The sequence below is a fragment of the Carcharhinus amblyrhynchos genome, chromosome 4 (assembly GCF_965287045.1).
Source record: "Carcharhinus amblyrhynchos chromosome 4, sCarAmb.v2.hapA, whole genome shotgun sequence".
Lineage (NCBI taxonomy): Eukaryota > Metazoa > Chordata > Chondrichthyes > Carcharhiniformes > Carcharhinidae > Carcharhinus > Carcharhinus amblyrhynchos.
The window spans coordinates 75,252,721-75,265,631 of NC_137327.1; the positions used below are offsets into that span (position 1 = coordinate 75,252,721).

The 12,911-nt window shown below is 39.6% G+C and overlaps 1 protein-coding gene across 1 annotated transcript in view; it reads right to left on the reverse strand.

Moving 5' to 3' along the window:
• The window catches only part of LOC145342639 (MICOS complex subunit MIC27-like), a 77,010-nt gene that overhangs the window by 15,237 nt on the left and 48,862 nt on the right, over positions 1–12,911 (reverse strand). The window contains exons 5-7 of the mRNA XM_080188185.1: positions 8,282–8,380; positions 5,948–6,039; positions 4,645–4,743 (exon numbers count right to left, since the gene is read on the reverse strand). Coding sequence (XP_080044311.1) covers positions 4,645–4,743; positions 5,948–6,039; positions 8,282–8,380 — 290 coding nt within the window. The remainder of the gene's footprint in view (positions 1–4,644; positions 4,744–5,947; positions 6,040–8,281; positions 8,381–12,911) is intronic.

The window sequence follows — 12,911 nt, forward strand, 5'->3', positions numbered from 1 at the left end:
GCAGACTTGATGGGCCAAATAGCCTCCATCTGCACTGTCAAGATTCTATGATTCATTATAGTGAGTTTCACATGTTCCAACTCCGAATAAAATAATGAAATGAGTCAATTAAACAATATTATTTCCCCCAGGAGAGAGGTGCAAGATTTTCGATATTTATTGAAACCCTTTGTGATCATTTATTATCTTTTGGCGGTTAATATGACCGTAAGATGATAGATGTTGCCACTATCTCACTTGCCCACAAAGGGTTCTTATCAAACACTGTGGACATCCATGTGGCGCATCTTTAAAAGGTAATTCTCAGGTTATAAGATCCTTATATTAACATTGCAGTTACTGTGCAATGAAGTTACTGTGAAAATTCCTCTTTTGCTACACTCCGGTGCGTGTTCAGGTACACTGAGGGAGAATTTGGCCTGCTCTTAACCAGTATGTCTTTCAGATTGGGGAGGAGGACCGAAGCACCCGGGGGAGTCCCACGCACACATGAATGAATGTGCGGACTCTGCACAGACGGTGACCCAAGCCAGGAATCGAACTGAGGTCCCTAGCGCTGTGAGGCAGCTGTTTTAACCACATATTAAATACAATATACTAAAAAACCCTAAAGCAGTAGCTCTTTTTCAGAAACTTTAGCATAGTGAACATATTTAGAGTTCAGTCTTCACATCTGATGTCCTGATACTTTGTTTGGATAGCTTCTATATTTGCAGTGCACCTTTTAGCATTACTTGGTGGTTTAATTACTTGCCTATCAAATGAACCTCTTCAAATCTCAAAAGATGTTGTTCATAAGGTATTCAAACTAATGCAGCAACTTGTTTATATTTGAGTTGAATGACTTGACTCCCTTGCTTCAAGCATGTAATTAAGATAAACAAGTGTTGCACCCATTGTATCAAAAATAAACAGGGGCATGATTTTTTGAGTGGCTTTTAAAATGCTTACGTCACAGGGATGAGGGATTTAAATTATATGGGAAGAGTGGAAAGGCTGTGAATGTGTTCTCCTCAAAGCAAAGGTTAAATGGGATTTAATAGATGTTTACAATGATGAAAGGTTTTCATACAGTAAATAAGAAAAAGCTGTTTACATTAGCAAAGGGTGGAGGGTGCAGGTTTAAGATAAGTGACAAAAGAACCAAAGAAGAGGAGTTAAAAAAAAAACGTGGGGTGGGTAATTTCTAGCCCTTCCTGCTAGTGGGATGTTCAAGTCCTTGCAAAGGCAACCCTGAGGCAAGTTTCATGGCGGCGCAGCTACAAGCAATGCAAATGGCCATTGACTTTGGCAGGACCGGGAGATCCAGCCAACGGCCAATGTCAAGTTGCCTCTGCTGCTGAAACACGGACCATAGGAGGGGCAAAAATCCAAGCAATGGAGTTGTGACCTGGAGTGCGTTGTCTGAAAGGTGGTGGAACAGATGCAGTAGAGAAAAAGGAAACCTTTTCAGGCCTATGGAGGAAGAGCAAGGGTGTGGAACTAATTGCAGAGCACCCTCGAAAGAGATTTTGCTGTGCCGTAAGATTCTATGATTGTATTTTCTATTTATTCATGAATATAATGCCAAATCTGTCCCATTGTTGCATTAAGATTTATACTTCCAACAATGATCAACTTCCACTGTAAGTGTGCCAAGTCAGGGGAGGCATGAAAGAAATGAACAGGATTTGACAACAGTTCAGTGAAGTAAAAAGCATTCTTTGGAGTTGCTGGGTCTCGGCTTTTTCCTATGTTCTCGTATTGATGTAAAATGCTCCTTCACTTAGAAATAGTGAGTGCCATTCTTTCGATTCATTTGATGTGAACGTTGTTGGCAAGTCAGGAATTTATTATCCTTCCTAATTGTTCTTGAGAAGGTAGTAGTGAGCCACAGCCTTAAAAACTTGTTCCCATAGTGCTGTTAATAGGGAGATGAAGATTTTGACCCAATGATGATGAATCAACGGTGTGTCACGTGTAACTTGGAAGTGGCAATGGTGATCTCTGTCCACCTCTTGTAGCTGCAAAGTTTGTGCGGTTGCTCTGTTGTTGGAGTTGGTCATTGCTTGGCATTTGTTTGGTGCGAATGTTCCAATTTATGAGTCCAAGCCTGAATGTTTTCCATGTCTTGCTACATATTGACATGGACTTCTTCATTAACTGAGGATTTGAGAGTAAAATGGGGCACTGTGCAGTAATTAGCAAACTTCCCGACTTCTGATCATATGATGGGCAGCACGGTAGCACAGTGGTTAGCACTGCTGCTTCACAGCTCCAGGAGCCTGGGTTCAATTCCCGGCTTGGGTTGCTGTCTGTGTAGAGTTTGCACATTCTCCCCGTGTCTGCATGGGTTTCCTCCGAGTGCTCCAGTTTCCTCCCACAGTCCAAAAATGTGCGGGTTAGGTTGATTGGTCAAGCTAAATTGTCCCTTAGTGTTCCAGGATGTGTCAGTTAGAGGGATTAGTGGGTAAATATGTAGGGATATGGGAATAAGCCTGGGTGGGATTGTTGTCGGGGCAGACTCGATGGGACGAATGGCCTCTTTCTGCACTGTAGGGTTTCTATAGTTCTATGGTTCCTGACGAAATTAAAAATCTGCACTTCAATCTTAAATAGGAGACCTTTCTAACCATGGTTCTAGACTTCTCCCATCAAGGGAAATATTCTGTATCCATCTTGTCAAGTCCCTTCAGGATCTTGTTTCTTTCAGTCTAGACTTTCTTTTAAACTCCAATGGATGTAGGCCCAATCTGTTCAACCTTTTCTCATAAGATAACCACTTCAACCCAGGAATCCGTTGAATGAACCTTCTCTGAGCTACTTCTAATGTAAATATGTCCTTTCTTAAGTCACAAAAACTGCACAATACTCTCTGGGGGTGGTCTCGCCAACATCCTGTACAACTGTAACATTATTTCCCTTCTGTAATATTCGATTCTCCTTGCAATAAATGCTAATATTCCATTTGTTTTCCTAATCAATTGCTATACCTGCATCCTAATGTGATACATGTACCAGGTCCTCTGTACCAAAAAGTACTCCTGCGGTGGTCAAAACAAGGGCTTTGTTTCACTGAAGCATGACTGCTACCTTGCCCCCTTGTATTCTCATCCTCACGATTTTAGGCTAATATTCCAGTGGTCGTTTTAAATAAGTTCTATATTTGTTTATGACATTTTAATAATCAATGTTTCTGAACTCCCGGGATGTGCCTCCTCCTTGTTGAATCCAATGATCTTTGGAAGCAATATGCACATTTCAGTCTTGCTCAAGACCCATCTTAATCTCAGCTGTTTTACAGTCAAATATTAAGAGAATGCTAGCTATTAAACTGGCAAGTGAGATTAATTCCTGAATTCCAAATGCCATTTCACATCATATGTATGTTTCCTCTTTTTTCAACTTCTTTCGTGTAATAAATGGAAAGAGCTGAAGAAAATCTGGTTATAAAATTACACAATGTTCATTAACAATTATTTTCATTCAATCTTCAAATTTCTTCAGCTGGTCCATATAGCGGACATTAGTCAGAAAGTACACCATGAGGAATGGGATACGGATATTGGTAGGTTGGATAAGAGAAGAGATATCAAGGCCATGTTTACACATCTGCTGGTTCCAAAATCCATCACCTGGCTTAAGCAGGGAAGTACTGAGAAAATAGTTTGTACTCAGAGCTGACATAACTGATCTCATTAAGAATGGTGATGGAGAGATTCTTGCCAGTATAGAACTCAATGAACACTTTCATTCAGCCTCTGACCTTCGGGTAAGTGCTCTCCAAGGCGGCTTTCACGACACACGACAGCGCAGAGTCGCTGAGCAGAGACTGATAGCCAAGTTCTGCACACATGAGGACGGTCTCAACAGGGATCTTGGGTTCATGTCACACTATCTGTAACCCCTGTGACTTGCCTGGGTTTGCAAAACCTCACTCACTGTGCTGTCTGGAGACAATACACATCTCTTTAACCTGTGATCAGTGCTCCTTCCACTCACATTGTCGGCCACTTTAGGACTTGAACAGCAGGTTAGGTGTAAAGATTCGCATTCTAATCAGTAATCTCTAAACTGTCTGTGCTTTATATGCTCTGTCTGAGGCCAGAACTCTCCATTCACCTGACGAAGAGGGAAACCTCGAAAGCTTGTGCGTTTACTATCAAATAAATCGGTTGGACTAAAACCTGGTGTTGTCAGACTTTTTACTGTGTTTACCCCAGTCCAATGCCGGCACATCCACATCACTTTCAGAAGAACAGGGGATGAGAGAAACATTGGGAGATGAAAAGAGTGCTACCAAATACAGAGCGGTCAGGTCCAGGAGTGAATCCAACACCCCTCTTAATACTAAACAAGGCAACAGAGTCAATGCCATAGTTGAACATTTTGCACTTTGCATTTCCATATGAAAAGGATAATTTTTCTCTCAATCCATGCCACGAGCATCAAAAAATCAATTTCATTATGAATGTCAAGTGAAACATGCTGCAACATAGCTTAAAACACAATGCAAATGTAGAAAAGGTAGTTGCAAACTACACTTATCATTTCTAATAAGTGCATTATATTTATATGATCTAAAGAATTTATGCATTTCATTCAATTTTAACATTATGTTAAAATACTGGTTCAATGACTACTTTACATAGAAATCAAAATTACCTCCAGGTCTCTCTCTTTCTTTGCAGCGTTTCTTTTCCAGAGAAATCGAATAAGCTCATAACTGCCATGGCCGACAGCATACATCTTCTGGCCAGAGAACTAAAAGAAAAGGATAACATTAACATTTCACTGTTCAAAATTGTATCCTAGCAGATAAATTATTTTGTTCATATATGTTTGGTAAATTGATGTACCCTCTGCCAAGTTTTCTAATAGTGTTAACACCAAAACTCAAAAGAAAATTATCATTTGGAATTTTAAAATGACCAATTACATGTCAAATAAAGTACTTATCCAGAATTCAGCTGCCTATTTCTTAACTTGCTGTAAATAGCCTTACAATGCTCAGACTCAATTTCTGGCTTCTTCTGCACCCCTAGTTTTAATCGCTCTACTATTACTGGCCATGTTTTAAAGTTTAAAGTTGATTTATTAGCGTCACAAGTAGGCTTACATCAACACTGCAATGAAGTTACTGTGAAAATCCCCTAGTCGTCACACTCCAATGTCTGTTCGGAGACACTGAGGGAGAATTTAGCAAGGCCAATACACCTAACTAGCACGTCTTTGGGACTGTGGAAGAAAACCGGACCAGCCGGAGGAAATCCCGCAGACAGAGGGAGAATGTGCAAATTCTATACAGATAGTGACCCAAGCCAGGAATTGAACCCCAGTCTCTGCGCTGTGAGGCAGCAATGCGAACTACTGTGCCACCCTGTTTTCAGCTGCCTTGGTCCCAAACCTTAATATTCACTCCCTTAACCTCTCTATCTCTCTGCCCTTCTTTAAAGCACTCCTATAAAGCTTTCTCTTATACAAGCTGTTGGGCATCTTTGTGATTTCTGCTTCTGCAGCTGTTAAAATAATCTTTTATTAATATTGTTAATTAAGCACCTTGGGACTTTATCCAATTACATTAAACATGACACATCCATGTAGACTGTTTGACCATGAAGAAATGTTTTCAATGTTGACTCATCAAAATAGTTTTTTTAATTCAAAAAACGTTGCCACCCTAAATAATTTTAACCCCAATCAATTGATTTCACTTCTTCTTCTTCCAACATTAGCACCACCTGAGAAGCAGATTAATTCATTGTGTATCACATAAAAGAAAGCATTTAGAGTTCATACAGGTTTCAATAATCTCTCAGAAGCGTTACTACACCGAAATCAGAGATTAATTCAGTTTGTCGAGTATGCCTAACTACTTCAAAAGTAAAGTTTCCATTCCCAAGCCACATTATGCTTTTGGACACTGCATACCCTTGTAAATATTCACATATCAGAAGAAAAATATTACCTTTGCTACTGAAATAGCTTCTTGAGGGTAACAAATGGCCATTCCTACAGCTGCAAGTCCTGCAGGATACAATATCTTCTTAAACTGCGGACCTATGCAAAATCAAATCAGTTAGTGCAAATAACACATCACAGAGAGATTGCTGCAAGATTTTTGCAGCCATGTTTTAACAAAGTCATGTTACAAACTAAATCAGTTTAAAATAATGAACAAACCATCAGCATCTATGGTTCCAACACAGAAGAATGGCATTTATTTAGTGGAGAAATGGTGGGATAGCAATATGTCAACTTAAACAGTGACACAGTGGCGAAACGGTGACACAGTGGTTAGCACTGCAGCCTCTCAGCGCCAGGGACTCAGGTTTGATTCCTGGCTTTGGTAACAGTGTGTGGAGTTTGCACATTCTCCCGGTGTCTGCATGGGTTTCCTCCCACAGTCCAAAGATGTGCGGGTTAGGTAAATTGGCCATGCTAAATTGCCCCTTAATGACAGGGGGCTAGCTAGAGTAAATGCATGGGGTTATGGGGACAGGGCCAGGGTGGGATTGTGGTTGTGCAGACTCGATGGGCCAAATGGCCCCCTTCTGCACTGTAGGATTCTATGATTAACTCTGCTTTTCTTATTTAAATCTAAGCTGTCCTCACCTATATATAGAAGCTAGGCTTTTTAATGTAAGCCTTTCAGGACTCTCTTAAGTATCCTCACTCTGTTTATTTCACTTGCCAACAACTTTGTCAAGTGGTTACCAGCAGCTCATCATTCCAAACTATTTTTCTCTGTCAGTTGTTCAGTTAAAAACACATCCCATCCTTTTTTGGTTCTTCTCCAATATTTACCTATTGATTCTGGTCTCTATCTTCTCCCTTCTTAATTAATTCTGTTGTTTGTTTGTTTGTATAAACTTCCTGGTGTCTTTGTGAGCCTACCTGTTGTAGAATTTCAACAATGTTGCTGTTAACTAGGCCTTCATTCTAATTGTTGTTGACTTGATGTTTTGATAATTTCTTTCCTTGAAGTCATTGTCAGGAATATCAGAACATAATCTATTTTGATACTATCCTAGTGCACTATGGCAGGAGTGATGCATTTTCCGAGGTGTTGACTTGCAGATGTGATGTTAAACCTAGCCCCATCTGTCCTTTGATTAACATAAAAAGATCTCATGGCAGTATTGGAAGTTTTCTGGTCAATATTCATCTTGTTTCAGACCCTTGGGCTATTGCATCTCCAACATTACAACTATAACTATACTTCAAATGCTGTAAGGCACTTTGGAAAACCTAGGTTGTGAAAGGGGCTGTAGACTTTCTAACTGAGGCACAACTGGAGAAAACGGCTGATAATCACAATTACCAAACGTTATCCAACCACCATTTCACATGATTAAGGAAGAACTTTGAGGCATTGCATTTTGATTATTCATATGATTACCAATGAAGCTTTTAAGTGCTGATGGAAAATTAGATGGACACAAGGAAAATAAATTTTCAGAGTTACAGGGATAGAGCAGGGAAATGAAATCAAATGGATCACTCTACAGGTATCCAGCAGGACCAAATGGGCTGCTTCTGTGGTATCATGATCCCACGTTATGATGAACCTTTACTCTGGTCAGCCGTAGGTTGGGTCCAATTCAGGGCAAGACACTTTAGGAAGGATATGAAGGGGTGTGGGACTTCAGTCATGTGGACAGATTGGAGAAGCTAGGGTTGTTCTCCTCAGAGAAAGTTGAGAGGAGATTTGAGAAAGGTGTCCAAAATCACGAGGGTCCAAACAGAAGAGGGAGAGAGAAATTGTTCCTATTGGCAGAAGAGTTGAGAGCACGAGGACATAGGTTTTAAAATGATTCTTATGGAAAAGTGGAGTTGAGAATTGTATCAGATCAGTCATGATCTCATTGAATGGTGCAGCAGACTCGATAGGCTGCATGGTGACTTCTGCTCCTACATCTTATGGTCTTATGATTGGTAAAAGAACCAAAGGCGACATGAAGACAAATTGATGTTACATAATGAGTAGTTCGGATCCGAATGCACCATCTCGCTGGTGGTACAGGTCTGGCCTCCAAAAATGAATTGTATAAGCACTTTAAGAGGAAAAAAAAATGCAGGGCTACAGGTAAAGGCCATGGAAGTGGGACAAGCTATATTGATCCTGCAGTGAGCCAGCATGGACTCATGGGTCAAATGGCCTCCTCCTTCAGCACTGATTGTATGAAAATAGATTGACAGCCACAATTGCAGATAACAAATCTGAAGTAATGTGAACATGTGTATCCAAAGAGTTTATCCTGTGTTCTAAAGAAATGATCATTCCATGATCACCATCTACCTCTTGATGCCAGAATTAATCCAGCCAATCCAGATACTGTTATCACACCCATTCTGGGGAAAAATCCTTCAGGTGGATCCTTGAGAAAGACATAGGCATCTAAAAAAAAAAAGAAAAAGATGAATATTTTTCTCATGTCCTTTTCACCTATGGAGATACTGTAGGCTAATGTTATAGCTGCACAGTTGCAACCGCTGTTTGGTTTTAGAATGTCAAGTTTGGAAAGAATCGTACATGTACAGTGGTCCTGAAAGCAAGCTTCTGAAATTCTGCCAAACTACACTCCACTGGAATAGGGAGTAACTCTGTTCTTGAACATGACAAAACAATCATTCACTTGTAAATTTTGTAAATGGAATTTGGGGCAAAACATGGTTGCTTTCATGAAATTAATGATGGTTAGCAAAAATGCTGGTTGCATGATGTAAACTCTAATTTATAAGTGAATAACACTGTCACTTAAAACTCATTTATTTATGGCACACTTAGATTTTTCAATAGTTGTATGTATTAATGCTGCACAACTATTTTACATCGCTTCTCAGCCTTTTGGCTAAGCTCAAGTATAGTATCAACATGCTGTGCTTGATTGAAATCATTAGATTACATTTTAGCTTCACTTGAAGCAATTTTTAAAAGTGGCATCTCAGCCTTTTGACTAAGATACAAATGAGATCAAGCCTTAGAGGAGGAGCTATGACTACTCCAAATCAGCTTGGACCATGTAGATCAAACCAAGACAGGAAGTGAGAGCCCTTGTCAGCTTGGATCGGGAATGTCTCAACTTGTTGAGACTCTGAATTGGACTTGATTTGATTGAATTGGAATAAAAACAAAAAAACTATTTTATATTGGCAGTGTAAGCATCCTAACATTGCCGTTGGCTCCCTTCCCCAAGTTGCCTTTCATCTATTTCCAAATTACTACTTCTGTTACAGGAATCAGTTCCAATTTCATAATGATATCCCATTCCATTTATATTCACAAAGTCCTTCCTGTTGCTATTCATCAAATTAAATGTTTAGTTTTCCAAATTTTAGCTCACAGATACTGAAGAAAGGGTGATGGAGCAAATGACCTTTACTAATGCTTGCTGAGTTCTGGTATTGAAGGTCAACACATTAGCTGCAGAAAATCAGTTTGCAAGGTTCCATCAATGCTACCCTGATCTAGTACACACTATGTATAGACAGCAGGAAGAATAGTTTCAGTTTTGATTGCACAAACCGTTTTGGATTCTTTTTAGACATTTTCCTTCTCCTAAGAAACACTATTCTTCCTAAACTTCCAATCATTATTTCACAAATCTTTTTAAGTCCGTGGCTTTAGAAAGTATCAACTTTCAAATTATACATCACTTTAAAATCCATGATAGCCAGTATGCTTCAGGCATTAACATGACTGTTGAGCTTCCTGTCAATTTTAAACACCTTTGGAACCTTCCTGTTGTTTGTCTGCTATTAACTGGATATCTTTCAAGTCTGACATGGTCTTGTCCATGTATTTCCAAATAAAATACCAACATATGGTTTTCCATTAAAGCTATGTTCATGGCTACCAAGTTTCCTCTAAAGTCCCTTTACTTACAATGCTTCATCTTTTAACTTCTCTCTAATCCCTCACATTATTCTTACAAAGCAGAATAATTCAGACTTTTGCTGATAATTCCACTTGACGTTCATGTCTTTCTTTCAGAGTGCACAAATGCAATGCACAGTGTGCGCACAATGAATCTCTAAGTATAGTGAGCTTATAGAGCCATTCATCACAAAACGTAGGGGAAATCTTTGCTTTAAATCTTCTGTGGGTCAAGTTAATGCTAAGATATGGTTAAGGATCAGTAATGTTTTGTTAAAGTAGATAAAGTTTGAGGTTCAAGACACTTGCGAAGTGAATAAGGCCACAAGATTCCCCAGGTTTTGAACAAAAAAAATTATACAAGATCAAAAAGATTACATAATTTACAATATTTATCTTATACTCTTAACATTCAGGGTTAATATGAGGAACATGTGAATTAACAGACAAACTGTGGTCGAACATCCCATGACACCTGGGCCCCTCTGCTCCTATGTTCCCTTTAGAATTTTACCCTTTATTTAATGCTGCCTCTTTTTATTCTTCCTACTTCTCTGTATTAAATTTCATCTGCTCCTTGTCCGCCCATTGCACTAACTTATATCCTGCTAAATTTCTACGATATCCTCCTTTTAGTTTCTAATGCTACTCAGCATTGCAAAATTTTTAAATTGTGCCCTGTATATCAAAGTCCAGGTCATTAGTATACACCAGGAAACAGCAGCTACGGACCACTGAAAGCTCCATTATAAACCTTCATCCAGTCAGAAAAATAACCATTCACCGTGGTTCTTTGCTTCTTGTTACTCAACCCATTTCATATCCATGTTTCTCCTGTAGAACCATAGAGAAGTTAGTAGAGAAAGAGGCCATTCAGCACATTGTCTCTACCCAACAAAAAAAGTGAAAAAAATAACAGGGAAGTTATTTCAACTTCGCAGCACCTGGCCTTTCAGGTTACAGTAGATCCAGTTTCTTTTCAAATGAGTTGAGCGTTTCAGCCTCAACTATCAACTTAGGCAGCGAATTCCAGTTCATCACGAGATGAAAAAAGTATTCCCCATGTCCCTTCTAATCCTTCTACCAATCACCTTAACCTATACCTTCTTGTAATTGACCCCTCAGCTAAGGGAAACAAATCCTTCCTGTTTAAACTCCTCATAATTTTATACAGCTTAACTGTTTGTTCTCCTCAAATGCACTACTTCACACTTCTCTGGATTGAATTCTATTTGCCACTTCTCTGTCCACGCAACTACATCACTAATAAAATTCTGAAGTCGACAGCTATCCTCTTCATTATCAACTACACCACCAATTTTTGTGTCATTCGCAAATTTCCCAATCACATCACCACATTTAAGCTGAAATCATTAATACACACAACAAACAGCAAGGGCCCCAACATTGAGCCCTGTGGAACACCACTGGAGACTGTTTTCATGTGCAAAAACATTAATCGACCATGACCCTTTGTTTTCTGTCACTGAGCCAATTTTGGTCCTAACCTGCCACCTTCCCTTGTATTTCATGAGATCTCACTTTTCTGACCAGTCTGCCACATGGAACTTTGTTAAATGCCTTACTGAAATCCATGTTGACAATATTCACTGCACTACCATCATCAATCCTCCTTTTTACTTCCTCAAAAATTCTATCAAATTATAAGCTCCTTAACAAAACCATGCTGGCTTTCCTTGATCAATCCATGCCTAATTGACAATTTATTCTGTCTCTTAGGATTGTTTCCAATAATTTTCCCACCAAAGTTTGACTTACCGGCCTATATTTTCTGGCCTATCCCTTGCACCCTTTTCGAATAATGGTAGAACTTTCGTACGCCTTCAATCCTCTGGTACTTGACCTGTGTCTAGTGAAGACTGGAAAATAATCCTCAGATCATCTGCTATTTCTTCCCTGGCTTTCTTTAACAGACTGGGATACAATCCATCTGGTGATATATTCAGTTTCAGGGATGTCTATCCCTCCAGCACTTCCTCTCTTACTATGTTTATTGTACCTAATGTTTCACACGCCTTCTCTTTAACTAGAGTGCCTGAATCATCACTCTCCTTATTCCTTCTAATAGCTGTACCCATTTCACCTCCCAGCTTTGTAAAATTTGCCTTCTCCCAATTTAGTACTTCTACTCCTGTTCTATCTTTGTCCTTTTCCATAATGATGGTGAATCTAATTACATCATGGTCATTATCTCCAAAGTTGTCCCCACTGCTACTTCATCCACTTGCCAAGCTTAAGTTCCTAAGACTAAATCTAGAATTGCATCCCCTCTTGTCGCTCTTGTTAGGTGCTGGCTAAAAGTTTTCTTGAATGCTGTTTGAGGATTTTGCGCCCTCTGTGCCCTTCATACTGTTTATATCCCAATTGGTATTAGGGTAGTTGAATCCCGAACGCTGAAGTCCTGAACGCTGACTTCCTTATTGTTATTGCGCTCAACAATCTGTTTACATATTTGTTCTACAAACTCTCTTCCAATATCCGGGCATCTATAGCACAGTCCTAGCAGTGTAGCTGCTTTTTTTTATTTCTGAGTTTGGCATCATTTGATGCTTCATGTAGTACATCATCCCTCCTCACAGCTATAATTGATTCTCTGACCAATAATGTTATACCCCAACCTTTTTTAATCACCCTATATCCTGCCTGAAAGCTCTATATCCAGGGATGCTGACCTGCGTTTTTGTTCCTCCTTAAGCTAAGTTTTTGTTATAGTGATGATTTCATGCTGCCATGTGTTTCTCTGTGCCCTTAGCTCTTTGGCTTTATTTACCATGCTCCTATGTTTACACATGTACTTTTGAACACTGCCAAATCCCTGTGCTGCTTCTGTCTTTCAAAGTTACTCATTAATTCTCCAACTCCTGTTCCCTGCTCTGAATTTGTCCTCAGATTCCCATCCCCCTACCAATCGAGTTTAAACTATCGCAGCCCCTGCAACAGCCAATGCAAATCTCCCTTCAAAGATATTTGTCCAAGTGCTGTTCAGAACTAGACCATCTGGCTTGTATAGGTCCCACCTTCCCCAAAACTG